The 23931-nt window shown below is 49.8% G+C and overlaps 11 protein-coding genes across 11 annotated transcripts; 5 read left to right on the forward strand and 6 right to left on the reverse strand.

Moving 5' to 3' along the window:
- Window positions 1-818: 818 nt before the first annotated feature.
- Window positions 819-1740, reverse strand: F5J12DRAFT_728726 (chaperone for protein-folding within the ER, fungal-domain-containing protein; the record flags this gene model as incomplete). The annotated part of the gene is made up of 4 exons (XM_051741905.1): window positions 819-1300; window positions 1371-1420; window positions 1477-1541; window positions 1597-1740. 4 exons carry the CDS (start codon window positions 1738-1740, stop codon window positions 819-821), a joined length of 741 nt encoding a protein of 246 aa, XP_051594544.1.
- Window positions 1741-1983: 243 nt separating this feature from the next.
- Window positions 1984-2988, reverse strand: F5J12DRAFT_728718 (nucleophile aminohydrolase; the record flags this gene model as incomplete). Its single annotated transcript, XM_051741904.1, has 5 exons — window positions 1984-2250; window positions 2308-2414; window positions 2478-2607; window positions 2670-2751; window positions 2846-2988. The coding sequence occupies 5 exons, from the start codon at window positions 2986-2988 to the stop codon at window positions 1984-1986; spliced, it is 729 nt and encodes a 242-aa protein (XP_051594545.1).
- Window positions 2989-3389: 401 nt separating this feature from the next.
- Window positions 3390-5082, forward strand: F5J12DRAFT_868240 (uncharacterized protein). The gene is made up of 7 exons (XM_051747072.1): window positions 3390-3463; window positions 3514-3561; window positions 3617-3652; window positions 3712-3781; window positions 3839-4194; window positions 4254-4265; window positions 4318-5082. The coding sequence occupies exons 1-7, from the start codon at window positions 3460-3462 to the stop codon at window positions 4698-4700; spliced, it is 909 nt and encodes a 302-aa protein (XP_051594546.1). The 5' UTR covers window positions 3390-3459; the 3' UTR covers window positions 4701-5082.
- Window positions 5083-5107: 25 nt separating this feature from the next.
- Window positions 5108-6700, forward strand: F5J12DRAFT_868245 (glycosyl transferase). Its single transcript, XM_051747073.1, has 2 exons — window positions 5108-5677; window positions 5755-6700. Exons 1-2 carry the CDS (start codon window positions 5312-5314, stop codon window positions 6487-6489), a joined length of 1101 nt encoding a protein of 366 aa, XP_051594547.1. The 5' UTR covers window positions 5108-5311; the 3' UTR covers window positions 6490-6700.
- Window positions 6701-6734: 34 nt separating this feature from the next.
- Window positions 6735-8938, forward strand: F5J12DRAFT_576404 (major facilitator superfamily domain-containing protein). The gene is made up of 8 exons (XM_051740135.1): window positions 6735-7037; window positions 7104-7139; window positions 7191-7236; window positions 7294-7317; window positions 7383-7952; window positions 8007-8252; window positions 8303-8351; window positions 8401-8938. The coding sequence occupies exons 1-8, from the start codon at window positions 6920-6922 to the stop codon at window positions 8587-8589; spliced, it is 1278 nt and encodes a 425-aa protein (XP_051594548.1). The 5' UTR covers window positions 6735-6919; the 3' UTR covers window positions 8590-8938.
- Window positions 8939-12720: 3782 nt separating this feature from the next.
- Window positions 12721-13772, reverse strand: F5J12DRAFT_775043 (ubiquitin-conjugating enzyme/RWD-like protein). Its single transcript, XM_051742300.1, has 4 exons — window positions 13652-13772; window positions 13469-13590; window positions 13004-13414; window positions 12721-12946 (listed from the first exon to the last, which is right to left on the reverse strand). The coding sequence occupies exons 1-4, from the start codon at window positions 13689-13691 to the stop codon at window positions 12860-12862; spliced, it is 660 nt and encodes a 219-aa protein (XP_051594549.1). The 5' UTR covers window positions 13692-13772; the 3' UTR covers window positions 12721-12859.
- On the forward strand, window positions 13773-15289 carry F5J12DRAFT_868274 (Coproporphyrinogen III oxidase). The gene is made up of 3 exons (XM_051747074.1): window positions 13773-13913; window positions 13966-14709; window positions 14732-15289. Exons 2-3 carry the CDS (start codon window positions 14025-14027, stop codon window positions 15070-15072), a joined length of 1026 nt encoding a protein of 341 aa, XP_051594550.1. The 5' UTR covers window positions 13773-13913; window positions 13966-14024; the 3' UTR covers window positions 15073-15289.
- An 80-nt stretch (window positions 15290-15369) lies between these two features.
- On the reverse strand, window positions 15370-16132 carry F5J12DRAFT_868277 (uncharacterized protein). Its single transcript, XM_051747075.1, has 4 exons — window positions 16060-16132; window positions 15961-16009; window positions 15729-15912; window positions 15370-15671 (listed from the first exon to the last, which is right to left on the reverse strand). The coding sequence occupies exons 1-4, from the start codon at window positions 16098-16100 to the stop codon at window positions 15616-15618; spliced, it is 330 nt and encodes a 109-aa protein (XP_051594551.1). The 5' UTR covers window positions 16101-16132; the 3' UTR covers window positions 15370-15615.
- Window positions 16133-17892: 1760 nt separating this feature from the next.
- On the reverse strand, window positions 17893-18582 carry F5J12DRAFT_728716 (clathrin coat assembly protein ap17; the record flags this gene model as incomplete). The annotated part of the gene is made up of 6 exons (XM_051741903.1): window positions 17893-17994; window positions 18044-18096; window positions 18153-18273; window positions 18322-18393; window positions 18447-18506; window positions 18559-18582. 6 exons carry the CDS (start codon window positions 18580-18582, stop codon window positions 17893-17895), a joined length of 432 nt encoding a protein of 143 aa, XP_051594552.1.
- Window positions 18583-18645: 63 nt separating this feature from the next.
- Window positions 18646-20552, reverse strand: F5J12DRAFT_868293 (uncharacterized protein). Its single transcript, XM_051747076.1, has 6 exons — window positions 20425-20552; window positions 20251-20369; window positions 19984-20184; window positions 19276-19932; window positions 18885-19224; window positions 18646-18835 (listed from the first exon to the last, which is right to left on the reverse strand). Exons 1-6 carry the CDS (start codon window positions 20491-20493, stop codon window positions 18800-18802), a joined length of 1422 nt encoding a protein of 473 aa, XP_051594553.1. The 5' UTR covers window positions 20494-20552; the 3' UTR covers window positions 18646-18799.
- Window positions 20553-21108: 556 nt separating this feature from the next.
- F5J12DRAFT_973684 (mitochondrial endopeptidase) lies at window positions 21109-23917 on the forward strand (the record flags this gene model as incomplete). Its single annotated transcript, XM_051750125.1, has 14 exons — window positions 21109-21264; window positions 21377-21730; window positions 21786-21806; window positions 21859-21990; window positions 22049-22243; window positions 22302-22444; window positions 22488-22657; window positions 22715-22801; window positions 22855-23131; window positions 23185-23277; window positions 23336-23415; window positions 23477-23606; window positions 23663-23813; window positions 23861-23917. Coding segments are annotated over 14 exons (2046 nt in total), but the record flags the coding sequence as incomplete, so codon positions are not given.
- Between the last annotated feature and the right edge of the window lie 14 nt (window positions 23918-23931).

Here is a 23931-nt window from a genome sequence, read left to right on the forward strand (position 1 = left end):
GAACAAATCTAGGCACAACGTACTATAGCAAATCTGAAACGTCCTACTTCATCCGCACACGCTAGTAGCAGTGCTTTGCCTCAATAACTCTCTCATCGAGATCCTTTGTTTGTATCCCCCTCTGTGCTCCGGTATTTTCCAACGCCAGGACCAATGCACCCAACCCTGCATATTACCGACCAGCATGGAAGCTGACATACATATTTCCACTCGCAGTGACAAAGGTGAAGCTACTCGTCAAGTGACCAGGTGTCTTCGGTAAGCCTAGCATTTTGGAGTTATCCAACTCAACACGCTGCCGCGTGAATCGCCGTGCTCGGAACCACCGGTCTCACAAATATCGAACCCGGCGTGTCCCCCGCCATCGCCCCGGTCGACATCGACCATTTCCACCGACTCTCACAACTTACCTAAACGGTGGCAGAACAGATCCAGAACCCCCGAGCAGAACGCACCACAAGTTGACCTAGAGATCGGAAATATCCTACTTCATCTGCAACCCTCGGGATAGGCCTTAGCAGTAACATTGTAATATCTCTTCCTGAATCACTCTGATGGTGTCCGCCTTTACGATATGGTATTAATGTAAGGAACGCGACCAAGCAACGAACGTATGCTGCACTTCCACAGGCTGGTAGGTATATGTCCGCGCGAATCCGTCCCGGTTACAGAGAATAAAGGGGAAAAAAAGAAGGGGGGAGGAAATGCCCTACGTGTCGATGGAAGCTTTACTGAAGAGGGTCGAGGGCAAGCAAGCCCACACCAAGCACCGGAGCTTCAATATCAACAGACCTCCGTTTGCCAGCCCATACCGTAAATCACATGAACGCTGACCCAAGACCGATGCTCCACACGAACACCACCAACCCACTCAGCCATACGCCACTTCCACCACCACCTAATCTCCGCGGCTCACCGGAATTCGATCTCTCGACTAGTATTTCCCCTTGTTCCAAACTTCTCTTCTTTGTCGCCGTACTAGCAGCCGACACGTTCCTCAACGCCTGCGTCGGTAACATATTCGGCGAAGTTGATAGTTGGGCCATAGGTGGAAGTGGTGACCCATCGAACTGATAAAGCTGTAACATATACCCCAACGTCGGATCTTGATAAATCGACCACTGGACATATAACTCCGTATCGTTGTAGGTTTCCATGAAGTTGGAGATCGCTGCACAGGGATCTTGAATTTGTTGATATCCATCCCCGAATGGGGTCATGGTGATCGACCCATTAGAAACGAGCTCGTAGGTCCCGTGACACCAGTTCATTACGCCAGTGATACAGTTTGGGGATGTGCCTGCACGAATACAAAGTGCACATTTCAGTGCTCCTGAGGAACATATTTTAGGGGAAGAAAGAAAACTGACCATTTCCATTCATCCGGTAACGCGCAATTTCGTAGTAACCGTCGCTGGTGCTACACAGGCGCACTTAGCAAAACCTCGACCAAAAGAGGTTGCGAATCCCGCTCACAAGGAATACGACATTCCTGTCGTTTTGGGATAGATGAAGGACATGTTGGCCGGTTGCGCGAATCCCTGTTCATAAGTCACAGCATGAGGACCACCCACACAGACAACAGAAACAACTGACAGCGCCAGTGACGACATTCTGACTACCGGATGACCATGTTCCGTAGATGGTCGTCACATTATGTTGCAAGGTGTATTGGATATCCTGAGCGAGCACAGGAAGAGGCAAAAAGACGAGGAGCGGGAGAGAAAGAAGTACGGGCATCATCATGTTGAATGCGAATCGAGGAATGAGCGGAGTCTCGTTTGTATTGTATTGACTTTGTCGTTCTGGCGGACGCCGTCTGGTCTTGAAAGGACTGAACTCGCTACGACACCGACGACTGCGCTGCGGTTGTGAAGCGGGGAGGCAAGGGAGTGAAGGAGAATTGTTTGGTTCTGTTTGGACTCTCTTTTGTGGAGTCTTCATGCAGTGAAGCAACACGCTTTCCATTTACAGTCTAAACGACTAATCCTTCTTAAGCTCTCTGCGAACAACGAATATGCGCTCGCCGTCCTCTGATGTCGTCAACTCCTGCACACCCTTCACACCCTCCAGCCCCTGCAGACCCCGTCCTTTCCCAAGAATGATATACATTTCCAGCCCGTCTCCGACCTCGATGTGCCTCTCCGTCGCACTCGTGAACGAATCAATGACAAGCGCGAGTACTGCCTGTAGTGGCAAGTGTGTTGGATGCGACATTCCCGGTGCAGGCTGTTGGTTCTTGAAGTAGATCTATACCACACAGACATGTGAACCACAAAATGATTGCATGATGAGAATCAGACGTACCTGGTTATCCAGGAAGGGTTGTAGGAGGGACTGGGCTGATCCTGCCGCGCGGCAAGTCTCGCGCTCGTAGGAACCTACAGGATCGAAAGAGTACACTGCGCCCGAGCCTACACAATTTACGGAGTCTCTAAACATACGGACAGAATTGAAGACTGTCAACGTCGACGTACCATCCTCCTCGATACCTCCCAAAATGTTATACACGTAGTATGGGAAAAACCTGCGAGAATACAACATCGTTTGGATCAACCGCGCAATCGATCGAAGAGGCATATCCTTTGCATGAGCGTGTCGGTACCACTAACCGCACCAGCCAAGCGTGAGCCAGAAGGGGCCAGATCGCCACGGAAGACAAGACACACCTCGAGACGCTGCTTTACTTTCTTGACGAACATGTTTCCGTCCGCTGCAAACCCATTCACAGCCAATACTGCACGATCCGTCCTGAGCCACACAGCGGCGAAAACAGCACATGCGAAGAAGCATCGGTCAATCACAAACCTCAACAACTGCCCCTCCATGAAAGAGGGATACTTACAATCGAAACACCTTGGGCGCATACCGCGTCTGGATATTGTAACCCTCGCTCTGGCGCGTGTCACCCGCTACAACGCTAAAATCTGCGCCAGCGATGGCAAGGATTGTACCGCCATTCTGAGTGTACGGATTGAACGACGACATTGTGTGTATGTGGATTGTCAATGGGCCGCGTAATCGAGAACAAGCTCATGCGTGGGCGGAGTTTGAATCGAAGCCCCTGATCACGGATCCCGGACTGCATCATACGATCTCGTATAACGGACCGGGCTCAGCATAAGATGGAAGTAAAGGATGTAATAATATCATCTCGGAATAAATGGGAGTGCCTGCACATGGCTGCCAGTAAAACCGTGTTTCAAACTTCAAGGACGCAGAAGTGTTTGAGCTTTCAAGCTTCGAGCTCTACTCATTCTACTCGTGAGTGCCAGCGGATTCGAGACCGCGTCTGTTCGCAGTCTCGTTAACCTAGCTGAAATGCAGGAAGTGTAGAAAATAGTTTGTCCGAAGCATCATGCGATGAGATAAGATAAGAAATCCACTTATCTTATCGCTTGATTGGATAAAATAAACCATTTCGATCTGAGTCAAGTCAGCACTCTGATCTCGACTACAATGAGTATGTGTGCTGCATAATCCAGTCTTCCACTCATATAGCCTATTTCACAGACATAGACACACTAGACGGTCGCCTACTGTTCGCGATCCCGAAGAAAGGTGCGCATCACGGTATCCAACTCTGGTAGTTTCCTGATCTTGACCATCCAATCAGGCCGGCTTCATGAAAAATGTTTGCAGCTGCTCTCTGGTACGTGCACACACATCCCCCAGTTCTGCGGCAAAAATCCTAGTGACTTGATCATGTAGGGGCCGATATTCAGTTCCGGAAATCTCACCGCCTCGATGTGTGTCTTGTAATGAACCTTCCCATCGCCCTGTGAGCACTCCGACACGCTGTGCATACCAAAACAGGACCGTCTGATCATCATCCCAGCATTTTCCTTCCAGCAGCAGATATACCCTCGTTTGTCGGGAATGGAAACGTTGATATTGGTATCACAGGTCATGATGTCGTGCTAGAGGCAGGCATGCAAAACAAAGTCACCGAGGTCCAAAGGCTTGGGTTCGGTAAATGCTTACTTCAAGTCCAAGTTCCCGAACACGGCCCGATCCAGTCTGTGGAGCAACTTGCAGGAAAACGTATTGTGACAAGTTTCGAAGTCCTCTCCGGCGAATACTTTAGTAAACTGGACAATCAGCTGCAGTTGACCGGTGATCAGAGGACGAAGATTCAGTATGTAGGAGGAAGCGTTGAAGTTGCCTGTGCGCTGGGTCTGGCAGATGGCATAGGTATGTAGTAAGCAACATCTCATGCAACCCGTAGAGCTTATCGCGATACCCGAAACCAGTGGACCTAGTAGGTATGTCCCTAGCGAGCTTGAAGCACGTCTCGTCCAGTTGACCGCCTCGCAGAATCAGGTGAAACGATGCATGCAGCAGGTCTGCGCGCCATCTCTACCGTGCTCGAAACCGAGGCTGTCCTAATCAAATCAAACACACCTTCCCGAGCCGATCTTACTCCCCGCATCGACTTGGTTGCAAGCCGTATAGCGGGCGTAGTTGCTGCCGAAAAATACGTGGTGTGCTCGTTTAACATCTCCAGAGATGCCCTGCCTCTAGCCGTACAAATCACGCCGGGCAGAAGAGCGCCGACCATCAGTCCGCTGGAACAGGAAGGTTGGGTCGACGTAAGCTCGATGGTGCTGAAGAAGGACTGTGCAAGAGTGATGGATGAGCTCGTCAAGATTGGTGCTCAAGACATCCTCATATTTAACCTGGGCAATTGTCGGGTTTGACAAACTCCATTGAATACCAGGGTAGAAGCGACCGACTCATGTACTGGTGAACTAGATACATACACATACAACTCCCACTAGTGGCCTGCCACGTCGGTACACACACCGGCTACTTGAATTTCAAGTTGTATCTCTGCTTCGTGGAATTCCACCCCTCGATTCCCCTGTTGCAGACTTTCAAATTTCAGCGTCTAACTTGCCATGAAGTTCACTACGTTCTTGCCATGCACATATTCCACAATCGTGGTTCCTTGAGCTTGAGGCTTGGTGTATGATTTGCAGTGGAACACACGACGTCCCGAATCACACAAGGATAATCGAAATCGCGTAAAAACATGCGGTGTATATGATTGTGATAGGATCTGAAACTCTGATTACATGGTAGAAGTTTGATCTGGAAGGGGAACATTTTCTGTGTTGCTTCCGAATTTTTTTGCTTCTGATATCCTTTGTCTAATCCAGTGCAGACCTCTCGGTAATGTATATCGCCAACCGGATTATCAGTTGACCAGCAGGCTGAACCGTCTACATAAGGGCAGCGGGAGACGAATCCCTGACTCGACAGTAGACTTCCATCATACCGAGCCTGTGCTGAGCAGGCAGTTACTGGGATGTCCACGCCCACACCTGACACGTTCAAAGTCTTGCTCGGAAAGCTTATCAAGACGCCTGAATTGTTCACCGCTAGTGACCTCAAAGTTGCTTTGAACCATCTTTTCACTCCCGATGCCGTTCTACCCGCGCAGATCGGCGCCTTCTTACTTGCGTTACGCAATGCACGGGTGGAAAGAAAGCCAGAGAATCTCGCTGCCGCTGCTGACGCCTTGCGCTCCTACGCAGTCGAAACCGCTCTCGAAGACGGGGATAAAGATTTCGTAGTCGATATCGTAGGCACTGGTGGAGACGGACACAACACGTTCAACGTTAGCACAACCGCAGCGATCGTTGCCGCAGGCGCAGGCGCTCGTGTTGTCAAAGTAAGTAAGCCGTCCATCCCTTTCACCTTGGTGAAAACAGCAACGACATACAGCAAACGTCTAACATTACCACCTAGCACGGCAACAGAGCTTCGACTTCGTCATCGGGGTCAGCAGATCTCTTGGAACGCCTAGATTGTCTATTCGTACCCCCTACACCCGGGACCGTCGTCCCAATCTCACGGGCCCCTTTTACATTCATTCTAGCACCTCATTATCATCCATCACTTGCAACGCTTGCGCCCTACCGAAGGGCTCTTCCTTTCCGCACGCTCTTTAATGTCCTAGGTCCACTCATCAATCCTGCACGGCCCAAAGGCATGGTTCTCGGTGTGGCTGAACGCGAACTCGGCCTTCCGTTTGCCAAATCCTTACTTGATGGCGGTGTCAAGCGTGCGCTTGTTGTGTGTGGTGCAGAGAATCTCGACGAGATCAGCTGTGCAGGTGACTCATGGGCGTGGGAGCTCAGGGACGGGCAGATTACCGAGGGGAAGCTGCACCCCGAGCAGTTCGGGTTACCTGTGCACCCTCTCACAACAGTGGCAGGGGGGACAGCCGCTGAGAACGCAGAGACACTCAAAGCACTGTTGAGGTCCGGCGAGGACATACCAGAGCATTTGACACCCATTTTGCACTTTGTGATGCTGAACGCGTCGGCGCTTCTGGTGGTTGCCGGTCTGGCAAAGGATTACAAGCACGGTGTTAGGCTTGCCTTGGAGAGTATGACGTCGGGAGCAGCTTGGAAGGCCTTGGAGGCATTCCGCGACGCTGGAAGGCTTGCATTGAGCAAGGTCGAGTCTCAGAGGGAATGATATGCATTCACATGTCAGAATAATGTTGTACAAGGTGGTGTTTCCGGCGTCCGCCACCAGCAGATTGATAAGTGGTCTATTTACTGTAACGTGCAGATGTGCGAAGAAACGAGCACATTGCTTGTCACCCTGCTGGTGTTATGCAAGTGCTTCTTCCAACCATCCTCACAGCGGCCTCGCAGTGTGCGAGTGAGTTGTAAACTCCGTAACTGAGGACGTAAAATGCCTAAACAAGGAACATTTTGCCCATCGCTAGGAGGGCTGGGAGTGCTGAATCAGATTTCCCAAGTGCCCATGGCTGAGGACCAGATGGATAAGAATTTTCCTCTGAGGGTATATTTCTGGTCGTTTCCACCACGCACGGTCGGTTGGAAGAGTGGATCGATAAGCAATTGGTCGCCAACAACGAGAGGAGAAAGAGTGCCCTGCAATGACTCCGGCTGACTTCGGTTTCTTGCCCATTCCAAGAAGACTACGTTACGATCCTGACAAGCCATTCCACTTTGGCCTTGTATTGAACGCAGCTTTTGGGTTCGCCAGCACATTCAGTGAGTCAGATTATAATTCTACATGAAAGTCGTGTTTGACGGGTCATTAATCATTTGTGTATCCAGCCGTTGCAAACCTTTACTATTGTCAGCCCCTGCTGAGCATGTGCTTTCCATCGCATTCTATGCATCGAGGCTAACTCGTGTTTCCAGTTGAATTCTCAAAATCATTTAACGTAACTTACGAGCAGGTTTCACAGTAAGCACAGGGGTCAGCTTCTGTGCCACAGCTTTAATAACGGAGAATCCGTATCAGAATACCAACATTGGTACAAGCTGGGTAAGAGGGGCTTGATGGAATACTTACCATATTCGAAATTTGATGGCTCATCGCGGCAAAACTAGCTATGCTTCTGGTCTGTTGTTGATCACACCGCTCGGAGATCTGGTCCGAAGACGACCGCTCATACTCCTTCTTGTACTGCTTTCGACATCTTTCACCGTTGGACTCTCGGTTACGACCGATTTACGACTTTTCGAGGCGTTATGCTTTTTGACAGGGCTTGTCACAGTTACCCCACAGATTCTCATGCCTCTGGCTGCTGACCTGGCCCCACCTGACCGAAGGGGAACAGCACTCTCTGTCGTACTTTCAGGCTTGATGTTTGGTGTCTTAGCAGCGAGAGTACTGGCCGGCGTCATCGCCAACTTTGCTTCTTGGTGCATAATTTATTATATGGCAATCGGCGTCCAGGCCCTGGTTCTTGTCGGGGCATACTTCATGCTACCAGATTACCCAGCTAAAAACACAGATTTAAACTACTTCCAAATTCTTGGATCCATGGCAAGATATGCGGTTACCGAGCCGCTCGTCGCACAGGCAGCTTTGATCAATATCGCATCGAGTGCTTGCTTCAGCGCGTTTTGGGTCACCCTTACATTTCTGCTAGGTGGCCCGCCGTACTATTATTCGACGTAAGTCAAGCAACGCCGCTTTACATCACAGAGCCTAAGCTTACAAATCGATAGACTTGTTATCGGCCTGTTCGGACTCGTCGGGATGTTTGGTGTGCTGGTTGGACCGTTCGCTGGCCGCCTTATCGACAAGCTCGTTCCTTGGTATGCTACGCTCATTGCGACTCTAGTTCTGTCGATATCCCAAGCTGTGCAGACGGCGGCCGGCGGAATAAACGTCTCTGCGGTTATTATTGCGTGTTTCGGCCTAGACGCCGCTCGCCAAATGCAACAGGTATCGCTGTCAACGGCCGTCTTTTCGTGAGACTAGTTTCTTTGAGTTGTTGGCGAAAGACCTGACGGAGCGAAAGTATATCAGCGACAGCGCTGGCGCGCCTGAATGCCATACTGATTCTATCCGTGCGTCATCGGTTTTTCCAGCTCTAAGCGTGGATTAACTACCGTGTAGCTCTTCATTGGCCAAGTTATGGGCACGTCGGTTGGTACGATAGTATTCCTACAGCATGGCTGGCGTGCATGTGCGGTGCTTTTGCAGGCTTGGCAAGGATTCCAACTTGCGGTGCTTTTTTTGCGGGGGCCACACTGTCCAAGGAAGCATTGGTTCGGTTATGCTGGGGGGTGGGCAGCTGGGAAGTAGGTTGTTGATGGGGAACGCGTAGACGATTCCATACAAGAGCAAGGTGAAACTCCAACTGAGGGAGAGTCAGGGAAGGTTAGATCTGGGGGGAAATCAGAAAAAGCTGAAGATGGAGTAGTCCGAAACCGCTACCTGCGAGATGATGGCGGAATAGCATGATTTCGAACGTGTGTAGTTGGCAGGCACCTTCGATATATCCCGGATCTTATGACATCCGTGTAAAAACATGCGATGCATTGTACATTGATCAATCGGAACGCGCTGCGGCGGTCTTGGAAAGGGGATCTTGTGGAGCTAAATATTTGATAGCGGCAGGAACATAGTATGGTTGGAGGGATGTGGAACCTGTGAACTTCTTCTATTGGCACTCGCTTTCGGTGAACCATATCACAGTAATACATGCCTGTCGGAGTGCTGTGGAGAAACAGCGCCCGCGGAATGAGGTAATTGTAGACGCGTTTAAGTATCGCATTCACAGCAAGTACGCTTTTTCCGGGACGAGAAGCCTGTCACGAAGAAGCTAGTCCGAGATTGTATACGTGAGACATATATAGCGATAACCTTCGGAGAAAATATAGAAGACAGGCTCGGCCAGTTACCCTATGACCAACCTGCGCCCCGCGTCAGAACGAAAAGAGAGGTGTGCGTCCGCAACACGACAGAACCACTGAGTTCGTGATGCCGGGAAACACGACACGAAGCAGGCCATAGTATGCGTCAGTAGAGAGGATAGGGTTTACGCCAATGGGCTCTGAAACACGCCCGCCATCGGGAGCCACGAGCGTTATTAGTTGAGAATTAGTACAAGCGGAGGAAAATTTGTCCTGATAGCCCAATAGGACCGAGGGGTGAATCTGGGCTTTCCTGCTGCGATCAGTGGAAATCAACGGCTTATTCTTGTGTGGTGAGCTCCAATCGTCAAAAATCGCCTAGTGGATTGACCTCGGTCGGTGGTGGCCCGGGGGAATCTTGCTGTTGCAATGAGGTATACGGATGGTGGGCGCAGGTGACCGATGTGCGATAAAATGATATGCCTTACCGCATGAATCAAGGTCACTGAATTTGGTGCTGTATTCTGCAGTGATTTTGATAGAGGATTCCGTTAGTCATAAACAGGCAGTTATGTGGTCACCTCAAACAACCACGACTCTCCTCCGTGTCAACCCGTTACTACGGATGACCAGTGAGATTGGATGACCCAATGCCGAACCAAACCGGTTGGAAGATGGATGCACCCATTAACTCGAGCGTGTACCAATCTGGGCTGGTGTATCCCATAACCGCTTGTATATGTACCACAAACGTTGTCAGCATATGGATGGTTCCGTTTCCTTGGGACACATCATGAACGGAGAAAATTGCATAAATGAGTGGATACAGGGTGAAGAGGGGTAGGACGAGAACCCGAGGACCCATATCAAGCGTTCATAGATAGCTCCCTACTATAATACCTGAGTACCATGGTTATTCTTGGTAGGCAATCTAAGCGTTGTGAGCTAGCGCCGATGTTACATGGTAAACCTTAGCCCTTACCATCCGGTACATACATATATGGTAGGATGGCTATGAAGCTAAACCGCTCCACGATATTGGGAAAGGGAAGGCAGGGAAGATACTAGCCTGATCAGCCAAACGGACATTGCAACCAAGTATAAGTCACTGGGGTGGCTTGAATCTCAACTTGCCCTCACTAGGCCTAAGCACCTCCTATCGCGCGACGAAATGAAAGACCCCTGAAACTGTGTCATTCGGCCTACGACGCCGTTTCCCTGCTTGAAGATGACCTCGTTTGTCATTTTTGGGAATTCTTATCGTGTCGCAATAAATTCTTCCGTTGTTCCTAAAACCAAGCGACGTTGGTAAACTGGTGAGCCAGTTGAACAGCTGCCGCGCGGTTTTGGAAGCTTGCATCCCGTCCTGTTTCCAGGGAAGGGAAATTGGAGCGAAGTTACCAAACAACGCCATGATCGAAAGCACGAAATCGGGTGCGTCGATCATATGGCGTGATGCGCGAGTGAGCGATATAGCAGGAGAGGGATGGAACCGTTTGGAGATCCACTCGAAAGATCTGTGAAATATTACTTACAGCACTCACATGAAGATGGATGTTTTCGTGTGTGACTCGCGGGTAACATGTGATACTGTTTCTTTGTGATGTGCCTAGAATCCTGGGGCATGACTCCGACACGATTTGATCATGCTTGTCGTCTTCCTTGCCACCAAACGTCGTACTTACCGCTTAGTATATTGCGAGCAGCATCACGCATGGTTGCCTTCATGCTTGTCTCCCGAAAATGCTGTAATTTCTATAGGAGGGGTCCCTTTTGACTGAATATTCTCGCTCCTAATTCAGTCAACCCCGGCCCTCCTCTTCGCTAGCCGGTGAGTTGTCCCGACAGCCTTTCGAGAATTGTGTGGATATCCTCGTCCTGTCCTCGATCAGCCACAATCATCTCCAGTGTGATTGAGTGCACCATCGCTAAGTTGCCTTTGGATGTTACACATCAGTGTCGTTCATCAGGAAGCGGAGCGGATATGTATTCTCCACCAGTAATATTTTTTTTGGCTGCTGATAACTGCAGCCACGAAGTTGACCACCCTGGTTAGTGCTGCATCAGCGACCACTATATTTCGCGAATTCTTCCGAGTGACAGGCATGATGGCGTTGTGTCCATACCGAAGAATGTGTGTCCAACGAGGTACAGCAATCACTAATTTGAGGAGGGAATACGGCGGGCGTAAAACCACGGTGTAAGTCGTACATAGCATAATTCCGATCATCATTCGAGCCCCTTCGGGCCCCTTTCCATACAGACGCATTTTTGGTGAGCTCCCAGCCGAGAGAGACGGTTACCGGCAATACTACGTGACACGAGACGGTCGAACGTTTGGTTGCTTGCAGGTGGAATCATGTTGAGTCTTGCCTGCACAGCATGGATGCAACGACGAGATCGGACGCTGTGATGGGCCAGGTTTGCGCTGGCACGGAACATGTTCGTGCGATCGGATTGCCGTGATAGGTGTTCACAGAAAATGGATTAGTGCCGAGTGCGCCAGCCCCTGAGCTGACCTGTTTTGCTTTGTAGTGACGTCCTCACAGTTGATCCGTTGATAAGTGTCTTAGGATGTGCACGACTTTTTTTGAACCATGGGTTGCCTTAGTTGTACAGGGGCCGAGCGTCGCACACTCCGTAGCCTGTTCTGTGCTGCCTTCCCATCCTTCCTGTATGTGGACGGCCTACAGCATGCTCGATCGATCAGATAGTACTATGTTCGTGCCGAATCATTTTACGTTGCTAACCAGTATTGGTTCGAAGTAATTGACTCCGAATCCTCCGGGATGACAGATAGAAAAGAAAAAAAAAAAGGATTCTGGACTATAAAACATCAGTGGAAGCCAGGAATCCACCAATGTGCCTGCTCTTTATTGTCTGCCCACTCACCCATATGACCCACACTCCCCCTCTTAATTCTTGTCATCCCCTCTCTTCATTGCATGGATTACTTCTCGGTTATTTAATGAGTGGCCGGTGGTGTCACTCTGCTCTTACTATTTGCTATGACCCAAAGTCTTCACATGGCATCTTCAATCGAATTTGTCATTGCTGTACCTTGGTTCATAGCCGAAATAGCAGGACAGAGTGTCCTGCCCACCCTCAGGTAACCAATGTCTTGTCCATGCCTGGAGTTCCTCATCAATTAATCTGTATTCCCCTTCCTCCTTTTCTTTTCATCATTCTTGCATCCATAGTTTATTGCTGCTCCAGCTCAGTGCATTGAGTTTTCGTCTACGGTGTTGTCAGCGGGCACCGGAATGTTTCCGGTGTCAACGTTTCAACCAGGCACTATTTTCGCTATCATCCAGTTGTGGCTCGTTTTGTTAATCCAATGCTTACCGCGGTACTTGCTGTCCCTCGTTGCTTCGGCAGTTCCCTTGGTATCTGGTACCACCCTGTGGGACGCTGACGATCACAGCGGGCCTATGCATTTGTCAGGGACTCGTGGTTAATGGCACCTGTAAGAAGCAATTGCATTTAACCGTCCAATCACCATGCGTTTGGACATTGCCGTCTTGACGCCACATTGCTTCCTCTGCCATGAGGAGTGCATGTAGAATACACATCAAGGTTATGGCAGTCGGATCGGAAGGTTCCACCGACAAACAAGTTCAATTAGGACAGTACAGTGACATTGCGGGATGAAGGGATATAGTGAAGGGATACAAGGAGGTCGATAACGTCCGTATCCACGGAAACATGCTGACGGTTTGTCACTTCAAAAGCTCATCGATTATTCTCTCGTCCGGTATGTTTGCAGCATTAGATCCCCTGTAGTTCATTCTACGCAGAACGTCAATCTGTGCGTCCGCCGTGTTTAGCGTCCCGAACGGGCCTGTACGTGACCGAGTACGTACCACCTTCGACCGCTCGAATCCAAGACCCTCAAACTGAGTGACATGAGTCTTTTCAAGACCCGCTATAGCTATTTCATCCTTTGCAGCCTCTTTTGTATCCACCTTCCCTTTCGATCCAGGACCGCCGGCATAGATCTGTGTCCAGTACCGTGCCGTCTCCTCGAAGCTGTTCTTGCTTGTCATGTAATGTTTCGCAACCTCAGCATCCTGAGGATCGTTTGGCTCTGGGGAACATAAGAGTGATTGCAACGATATCAAGGTCGATTTGAGGGTCAGAACAGGGGACCATGCATCTTTCAAAATGTCAAGGCAGATAGCACCAGACGCCGATGATATGTTAGGATGGTACACCTTAGTGATAAACTTCATCTTCACGGCTTGAAAGGGGTACGATTCAGGAACTACAATATCCTGTAGAAGAATTCGGTCAATATGCAACTGGTACGCGGCCACGATGGAACGCACCACTTCAAAGACGCCTCCTTCGTATGGTGTGTCTTTGGGGCCGGGAAATGATCCCTTCAGATGGAAAGGGGATGAATCGACGAGGTCGATTTTGATATTAGAGGCTTTATCATTCTTACAGTCTAAGTGAGGGCAACCAATTCTCACTGATGAGCGACTACGACAGTCAAAAGCTCTCCATACCTGCGATCTCCTTGTTAACTCGACGCAAGCGCGCATCCATATTGAGTGCCAAGTAGACGTTTTGGTGCAGCGAGTCGCTGTAATGAAGGTGACTACTTGAAGGCAGTCACGTGGCACCATACTAAAGATCCGCCACTTCATCGAGTCAGAACAATCAAGCGCTGGTTGCCATCGCCAGCTTGGTTTTCCCCAGTGGTATATATCTCACAGTGAAGCCTTGGAAATAGCATATGTGAAATTTCTTAGACACCAGCTGTCAATCGTGAGCAGCGGAGTAATGGATGTTATGCGTCGGCCAATATTGCCATAACCAGAGGTCGAGGTCTGCTGATATCGCTCCATCAAGCCGCACAATCCACCTCATTCGCCACCCATGACATCGACACCACCCATGCGGAAAAGGGTGGAGAAATACATAGATGGGCTGCAGGAGCAGATAGTATCCGAGCTGGAAAACTTGGACCAGACAGCTCTAAAGTTCCGCCGTGATGCGTGGATACGGCAACAAGGAGGGAGAGGCCTGTCATGCGTCTTCGCATGTTCCCCCGAGTCGGGGAGGACCACCTCGTCTCTCGAGACCGTACTCGAGAAGGCTGGAGTGAACGTCTCCGTCGTACACGGGATGCTCCCACCATCCGCAATCAGGGAAATGCGCTCCGATCATTCTTCGATCCCTTACGACGGTAAATCAAGCCTGCCCTTCTTCGCTGCAGGCATCAGTCTCGTCATCCACCCCAGGAACCCCTTCGCACCAACCGTGCATGCAAACTATCGCTACTTCGAAATCACTGAATCACCTGTCGAGGGAGACGAGGGTCCACCCAAGGTCGTCGCTTGGTGGTTCGGCGGAGGTTCGGATCTGACTCCGAGCTATCTCAACGAGTCTGAAGTGAAACACTTTCACCGGACTCTAAAAGAGGCTTGTGATCAGCACGGTAGCGAACTTTACCCCGCTTTCAAAAAGTGGTGCGACGAATATTTTTACATCGTCCACCGTCAGGAAACTCGAGGAGTTGGAGGGCTGTTCTTTGACGATCTCTGCTGTGAGAAGCATACACGTCTATCGGACGATATTACCAGGCCGCGCTACTCCGGACGAAATATTCTCATTCATTCAGAGCGTCGGAAACGCTTTCATTCCTTCTTACATCCCCATTCTTAAAGCCAACGCATTCAGACGTTACACGGAGCACCACCGCCGATGGCAACTCCTGCGCAGGGGCCGTTACGTGGAATTCAACCTGGTATATGATAGGGGTACGAGATTCGGACTAAAGACTCCATCAGCTCGTATTGAGAGCATTTTGATGAGTCTGCCGGAGACGGCAAGGTGGGAGTATATGTCAGATCTTGGGGTAAGCGAAGAGAGCGAGGAGGGGCTCCTCGTTAATGTTTTGAAGGAGCCGCGCGAATGGGTGTAGCAAGAAATTTCTCGTCTGCGCCACGTATGAAAGATAAGACACCGTTGTGTTACTACCTCTTTGAGATCGTTCCCAGGTTTGTAGCATTGGTATGTACCAAATCGATACAATTTTCCTCTTGCATACGTAGAGTAGGAATAAATTACCATCGCTGGCAGCCAAACTGACTCGCCCGAGTATGAATATCATGACGTCCCCACGATACACATTATTCAACCCTCATTCCACGAAGTGGACGGAGTGTGACACCACACCAGACCGGCGAGATGAACCAACTTACATCAGTATCACTCAACTGCCACATACGGTGGTGGTACGGGAGTTATCCTCAGCGAAGATTGTGCATGTTACGAACCCCAAAAAAGACAGGAGTCTTTCTATTCAACGAAACTCCGTCTAGACGAGAAAAGGAAAGCTACATACGCCCTGCAAGTTCTGTTTCGAGGAAATCGATTAAAGACGAGTCCGTAGGTAGAACAGATGGCCACCGATAAAATGCAGGAAGGTACATTCCCCCCAATATTGACGGAGGGTTCATCCGGTTCACTGTGGTTTATTGAACTCTTGCTGGGTCTGACCCTTCTCGTTCCGTGCATTGCCTACAACAGGAGACGGTCAACAACAGTGATAACGTAAAGAAAAAATCTGTGACCTACCCTTCACTTGCTGATCCTTATCACCGGAGACTGCACCAAGGACAGAGTCTTTATACCCCCCAACTCTGTCTGTTAAACCTTGTGCATAGCCCTCGGCTTGGGCGGCCATGTACTCCCCCTCACCGCGGGCATGCTCTTCTTTTCCTGACTGCGACCACGACGGTGCGCCGGTTGCATCCCCGATCTAAAGAACCATGAGAATCGAAAAAGCCACAGACTACAGAACACACACCGCCTCGACAATCGATCCCTTCGTGGAATGGAACTGACCAGAGAGTTTGCTTAGGAAGATGGTTCAGTCGCCTCTCGCCAAAGAACACGCTGAAAATACCTAGGCTCTTGGTTCTGAGTTTGGTTCTGGTTTTCGGACATGGTGACTAGTGATACGAGAGAATGTTCGATGTTGAATGTGCCCTCTTTACAGACTCATCCTATTTATATTGTCGCCGTGCAAACTACGCGAAGCCCGATAACTTCCCTCTAAATGACATCATGACCCCGAGTGATGACGCGTGCAAGTGCCGATGGACTATCCGCGCCCCACAAGGTCGTCATAAGTGACGACGAAGATTTGGGCACGTGATCGGATCGATTGACAAGGTCTAAAGAAAAGACTTGCACCTACTACAGGCCTGAGAACAACCGATGCTACATCTCTTTGACACTCACTATGTTGCAGTGTTTACACCTGCGTTCGCCGGCCGACCGGTAGACACGCCGAAAGGTTGCCGTCGTTCCGCACTTCGCGAGTTCCCTGCTTGAATTTTGACGAACGATAATGCAAGAACTACGGTCTTCTTCCTGATGCTTGTGAAACTGTGGTTTCACTAAGAACGACAGGAGAGGCACCCACCCAAACTCGAGTCAATGCAAACTTCTGGGACTGATCAAATCAGAGGTGCGGAATAACTGAGGGGTCACAGCACAGATACTAAATCTATAACATCTTGACTTGAGGAAAAGTGACTAAAGCGTAGACCTTACCGTAGGATTTTACGCTAAGAGGTCCGTCAATGAGAGGATGTGCGGATGAGATAGAAGCTCAGAAACATGCGTCGACCGCAAACAGGCAGACACCTGCAAGTCGCAAGGTGTCCTACTTTTGAATTCTTCGGCATGTGGGATGCGGAATGTTTTTTTTTGGGGGGTGTGAATGACAGAATTATGCAAATCGACCGTTACTACCCAGCTTGTGACAACTCGGGTACACAACAAATTGTGACTTCCGAAGTTCGTGGGAAGCACTACGGGTGGTCGGGGAGAGAAATACTTCACCATGGAATCCTCGTGAGGCAGGTGTAGGCCAAACACCACACTGTTAATTTGCTGTGATAAGGCGGTCGGCATTCGACGAAGGGTCTCCAGAAGGTACATAAAGTTACATACAAAAGTGTCAAGCTTAAGTTTAATCAGGTTGAACGTGGGCCGGCAATTTTCCTGTGTCTGACCTGTATGCCTTATGGGTTGGTCAGTCGCCACACATATATTGAATTTGGGTGGGAATTTGATCACTCCGAGAAGGCTCAGCAGTGCTCCCTTTTGGGTCAATTAATGATGGCCAGGTCGAAGTTTAAAAAACACACCCGATGCACTGTCCCATGTGTGTGAATACACCGTTGGGGTACAGTGCAGTGAATAAGTGGACTGTGGACAAGTTGCTGGGAGAAGAGCGGAGACCTTACACATGAATGATGTGATATGCAACAAGTAACTCGATCAGGAAACAGTTTCTAAAAGAGGTGTATTTAGACTTACAAGCAACTTGAGAAGAATTGCAACTGCCGTGGCTGGCTGCTGAGAGAGAGAATTTCCAAAATTTGTCCACCGTTAGTCAATGGCGTAAGACACTCGCGTCGTGCAATGGGACAAAGGTGTCTCCAGAATACAAACTCTAGCCCCATTGTAACAGACAACGTGATCGCACTTACTGCACCAATCGCAGAGTTGCGGTACAGCAGACGAGTCTGTGAGCATAAAAGACACACGATTGGATGTCAAGACATCCTCATGCAGTTGGACAGCAGTTTCTTTCAGCGTCAACCACTGAGTCTCTCGTGCGTTCAGAATGTGCGAGTCCAGAATTCGCTTAAATAGCATGGCGCTTTGCCAGATGTTGCCCCGGTATTACAGTCGGGAAATAAAAAGGACTGGAACTTATGCGAGATCATTCCAGTTTCTCCAGCTGCTCGAGTCTTGCCAAAACGACGTCTTTACTTGTTTCTTCGATCTCACCCGCCAAGAACACTTCATCCAAAATAGCATACACCTGTTGCAATTAAGAACATGACACTTGACGAGGACACCCAGTATCTCACTTTGTAAAAGTTGAACACGAGGTCCAACTCACATACATTGTCAAAGAAGGAGTCTTGAACGAGAGAAAGGTTGTGAGGGTCGTTCAAACCCAGTCGTTCCAATCCTTACCAAGGATCTCGACAAACAAATGGATGGCTTCCAAATATGCGAGTTCGTTGTCGTTGGCGTCCACGCATACACAAAAGAAGAGACCAGCGTAACGTCGATACACTATCTTGTGATTCCGAAACTGTAAGATTGTGAGAGTGGCAGTGACATATCCACGCCAGAGACCAACCTCTACGAAGTTGGATTGGTATTTCTGGTCACGCGGAGCAACCAGTCTGTGAACCTCTCCTCTAAGTCGGACCTAGTAGGCTTTGAACTAGGAGCCGAGGGAATAGTACAACGACAGCCACGCACCTTCTCGTCGTCATCGTAGGGAACGTACCATTTCGAAAGACGAGTTTTGCCTTGACGGTTCTATAAAAACGGTGAGTACCAATGAATGTATTGGATAGGTGAGTTTGTTCACCTGCACCAGTATGAATCTGATCATCGCAGGTGACTCGCGGGCGGCATCCGGGAAAGCAACTAACGTTTGTTTATTTCGTCCAAACAGCCGCTCTCAAACATCCGTCTCAAGAGGTCTCACCTCGAGTCACTAAATTGATACTGGTGAAATACTAATTTCATCGACAGAGAAAAGGGTAGACTGGTAGACTACGGAACCAGCGTCTTTGTTAAAAGGTAAATCGAAGCAGTATCATTATGAGTTAATGCTGAGACATCTGTGCCAGATAGTCGGAGAGCTTGGAGACGGGTCAGTTCGCGACAAGGCATGAGTTTTGGAATCCATACCTTCAATGCTCCTGTTCTAATGCTTTCACCTACATTCTGTAAGTCCGGATTAGCCAGAACCTTGGTGATGGCGTCTCTCGCGATATTCTCTAAGTTAGAAAGGTTACCATCTCCAAGGAGGCCACCCTCGGAACCGGTACGCTCAAAATCTTCTTCTTCCTCACGTCCAAAGTATTGATTAGATGATATCGAAGTCGCGCCTTGGAAATTTTGTAGTCGCGTTCTCGACTCGGCGAGGACAGTAGCATCGTAGTCGTTTCTCCCAAAGTACATATCCGACGAGATGGCTTTCTGGCTCCCGAACTTCTCCCGAGCGGTAGTAGGTGCATCATCCACAGATCTACAGAGACCGTTTAGCAGCGCCTTACTAGAAACAAAACCCGAAACTTACGTCGAACGTACGCTGGACGCTGTGGTAGGGGAAGTAGGAACAGTACCGAAGCCCAGCTTCCGGAATCCCATTCCCAACCTCTCCATGTCCTGGCTGCTTCCTCCTTGTGGGTCGACCTTTCCGGGAAGGGCTACAACTCTTGGGGCTGTGCTGGCATCGGCACCTTTCACTTTCACCGCTGGACCTGCTTTCTCGGCTTCTTGTTTAGCACGTTCCTCCTCCTCTTCGCGCTGCCTGTCGTAGCCGAGTCGTTTGATCCGCTCCGCCTCCTCTGCAGCTTTTCGTTCAGCCTCGGCAAAGTCGATTGGTGTTGCTGCCTTTTTGGCGCCGAGCCCACCAAGTTTTGGCTTTTTGGACACAGCGGATGACACGGTAGATGAAGTAGCGATAGAACTTGATGAGGTGAGGCGAGGGTTGCCGTGTTTGGCGGGGCCGTTACCCGCAGATGCACTGTTGGACCGGAGGGCACTGGACGTAACCGTGCGCGAGACAGCAACGGGCTTGCCAATTACCGGACCAGTCGTATGAGCGACTGGACCGGACGAGGGTTTCGGTGAGACAGGTTTGTCCCAGGATGAGAAAAAGTCATCTTCGCCTTGGGGATTTGACTCGACTGCAGGAATCTCCGCGCCCTCGACAACCACCCGATTCGGGAACCTGCATGACCATTAATTCAGGATAGGTGGCTATTGTATGTATCTTACATACTTGTTAGCATCTTCTTTTACACGTCGGGCGAGTTCTTCTTTGTATAATTCCGCTGTTCGGCTGGTATATTTCTTCTTTGTGTCGGCATCGCTCAGGAGGGCGACACTGCCGCAGCGAGTGAAGAACTCCGTAGCGGAAGCATTCCCTCCGACTTTCATTGTGCGTAGCTGGTTCAATTGCCAGCTATCCAGGTTAGTCGACCTATTGGGGAGGCGACGGTATGAAATGAAAATATGCCGGGGAGTCGATGATATCGAAGAGACTTACCGCACGAAGCTGATGTGCACGCCCATGTTCCGATGCACACTCGAGCAGTCTAGACAGATGTATATCCCATATGTCACACTCGCCCATGTCGGATTCCGAGCTTGACAATCGAAGCACATCTGTCCATGCGTCCGTTTGGCTTGGTCGTTGGCGATCGTAGACGATATCACTTACTTTGTTTCCTTTTTGCGCTCTGAGCACTCTGAAGACCTGCTCTGCCTCAGCTTTGGTAGGGTCCGCCATGTCAATTAACTTTGAATTAACTATTGGGAAGTGGGGATGAAGCAACTGTAGACGGTGTACTAGTCAGATGTCGTGTCTCAGTCACTTGGAGTCCCACTAAGAGGTGTCAGGGGTCCGCCACTAGCTAAGGCGAGTTTACTATCCCCCCTGCACTCCAGACAGGCCCTTTGCCATCTGGTAGTTGAACAACTGTGAAACATCCACTGCAAAAAACTGTGTTTCATGTTTTTTCGTGCATCTGCTTCATCTAGTCGTCCTCGCCTTTTCCATGGTGTCCACTGTCACCGGATTCGCCAGAGGCGTTATACCCGGGTGGTAACACACGAGAAGGCACATGGATATATCGGGCTTGTTTCTCAAGTTACTACCAGCAACACGGTGACCATCAGTTACAATCAGATACCTTCACGAGACATCTACATCAGCCATCGCAGTCCCTCTTTATCGACATCGGCGGATATCACATTTCGCTCGCAACTGTTATCAAGGGGTCCAAGATCCACCAAGTCATCATTTCAGCAGTCACACCTGCAGCAGAACAGACAGCGGCGCTTATCGACGAGCATCAAGAACACAGAACCAATCTTTTACTTCCCCAGTGACATCAGGGACGACATGGTCAACCTGACGCCTCCGCAGAACCCACCAAGATGGGACCATTCCCCTGAGGAGGTGGTTCAATTGATGAAGGATGCTATTGCGCAGTACAAGGCCGTCAGTGACGAGGTCGCAGCTCTTCTGCCCACTGAATGTAACTTTGAAACGGTGAGCGTTTGCTTCCATGCCAGTTATCACACTGAAGACCTGACGATTCGTCTTCGGATAGGTATTTGTGAGTAATCTTAGCAAGTTTGGCTTTCGAAGTAACTCAGGCGAACTCCAGGCACGGCTGGCTGATGCAGAAGCACGGTTCGATATTGTAGCCGAACCTCTCACATTCTACCAAAACGTCGCCATATCCAAAGAGCTCCGTGATGCTTCCACTCAAGCGGAACAGCTTCAGAGAGATTTCGGTGTCGAAGATTCCATGCGTTTGGACGTCTTTCAAGCGAAAGTTGCCGCCGAAAAGAACTTGCGTGAAAGCGGTGCATTTGAGAGACTTACCGGTGAACAGCGAAGGCTGGTCGAGAAGATGATTCTCGATGGGAAGCGCGCTGGGCTGGCACTCCCGGAGGAGGAAAAGACACAGCTTATGGCTCTCCAAAAGGAGTTATCGCAAGTTGTTGTTGAATTCATGGTACGTTCCACCGTTCTTAGCCTGCATTGATACGGATCTGAGTCACCTTCTGAAGAGAAATTTTAACGAAGAAGACGTAAGAGCCCAACTGAACCCTCTAACTGGTTTCTTATCAGTTTACTAACCAGGGCCGCATCACCTTTACCCGCGATGAGCTCGAAGGGGTCCCAGAAGATGTCATTTCCGGATTCACGAAGCGTACGGAAGGCGACAAAGAAGTTTATGACGTGACTTTCAAAACGCCTGATATTTTCCCTGTCGTACGTCTACATTACTGATTTTGATCTTAGTATTCGATGCGCTGATCCAACGACACAGTTCAGATTCGCTGTCAGCCCCACTACGCGCCAGAGAGCATATGATGCACACGAATCCAGGCTGGCAATAAACGTACCCCTATTGGAGCGTGCCCTCGACCTTCGTCGCCGCATTGCCTCTATATTGGGCTATAAGACGTGGGCGGACTATGTCACAGAGGTAAAAATGGTGAAGACAGGTGATGCTGCGCAAGCAGTGAGTGTCGTCCGTGGCTAGATCTTACCTGGCAAGGCTCTCACGCTCCTGTATGTAGTTCGTGGACGATCTTGAGGCGAAGCTTCGACCAGTTGGCATCAAAGAACGCGAAATTCTCCTTTCTCTGAAAAAAGAGGAACACGAGAAACGCGGCTTGCCCTTTGATGGCGAGTTCTACATTTGGGACTACAGGAAAGCCTTGTTTCACTGGATACTTGTACACCGGTCATAACACGCTGCACAGGTACTATGACCGTCTATTCGTCGAGAAGACCCTAAGCCTTGATGATTCCCTTGTGAAAGAGTATTTCCCAGTCTCGGTCGTTGTTCCCACCATCCTGAGCATTTACCAAAACCTGCTGGGAGTCAGATTCATAGAGGTAACAGGTGGGAAGAAAGACGTCTGGCATCCCGGTAAGTCTAACCTGTAGTCCAAGGTGCATGGAGCCCTTGCTTATGATCTGGTTTCAGAGGTCCAGCAATTTGCAGTCTGGGAAAGTGACGCAAATGATGATTCAGGCTTTATCGGGTACTGTTACCTCGATCTCTTCCCTCGCGGTATGTCCAGGCAGTCGCAACAGGAACCTATCACTGATGCACGCGGGCTTTAGCTGCCAAGTACTCTCATGCCGCAGTCTGGGGCCTTCTCCCAGGTTATAACCTCCCATCTAAAAACCGCCATTATCCCCTTACGGCGATGGTAGCTAACCTTGCGAAGCCCACACCCGAACGGCCCGCGCTCATGCGGCACGACGACGTGACCACGTTCTTTCATGAGATGGGACATGTGTTCCATGGTCTCCTGAGTCGAACACGGTACTCTCGTTTCCATGGCACGGCGGTTGCACGCGATTTTGTGGAAGCCCCGTCGCAAATGCTGGAGAACTGGTTCGTAGTATACATTTCCAGATGCACAATTGTCGATTAATGTCAATTCTCAGGTGTTGGGAGCCGAAAGTCCTTGAGAAGATGTCAAACCATTATGAGAAGCAAGTCCCGCTCTCAGCTGATCTCATCGAAAAGATCGTCCAGAGGTTTGTCACACTACACACGCACCCTTTCTATGACCGCTTGTACTGACAACGCACACAGTCGCTATGTGAATGTGGGACTATTCTACCTTCGGCAACTCTTCTTTGCGAAGTTCGATCTCAAAGTTCATACTGACAAAGGTCTGAAGTACATTGTTTCGATTACTGAGCAAGATGCTGACCAGATGTGCGTACCATTCAGATCCAACGGATTATACCAATCTTTGGACCGAGATGCGAGAGAGGATATCCCTCGTTAAAAGTAGTGAACCCCAACCTGGTCAGGGCTCGTTTGGCCACATCGTTGGGGGGTATGACGCAGGATACTACGGGTGAGTCGTGTAGCTGACCACATCTAGACACCTCATAACCACACTTCTGTGTACAGATACACATACTCGTTGGTGTTTGCTGCAGACATGTACAGAACAGTGTTCCAAAGGGACCCATTGGACCCAGCGCTTGGTCAACTATATCGCAGCAAGATTCTCTTACCGGGTGGAAGTCGAGACGAAATGATGTCGCTCGAGGCAAGTTTCGTGATGACAGTCACGGAGATGATGTGATGACCTTACTCTCCCGCTAGGATTTCCTAGGTCGGCCACCCAATTCAGAAGCATTCCTGGATGAAATTTTTGGATCATCCAAATCTGATGC

The sequence above is a fragment of the Pisolithus orientalis genome (assembly GCF_024613125.1).
Source record: "Pisolithus orientalis strain OTSU chromosome Unknown F5J12scaffold_91, whole genome shotgun sequence".
NCBI classification, from domain to species: domain Eukaryota; kingdom Fungi; phylum Basidiomycota; class Agaricomycetes; order Boletales; family Pisolithaceae; genus Pisolithus; species Pisolithus orientalis.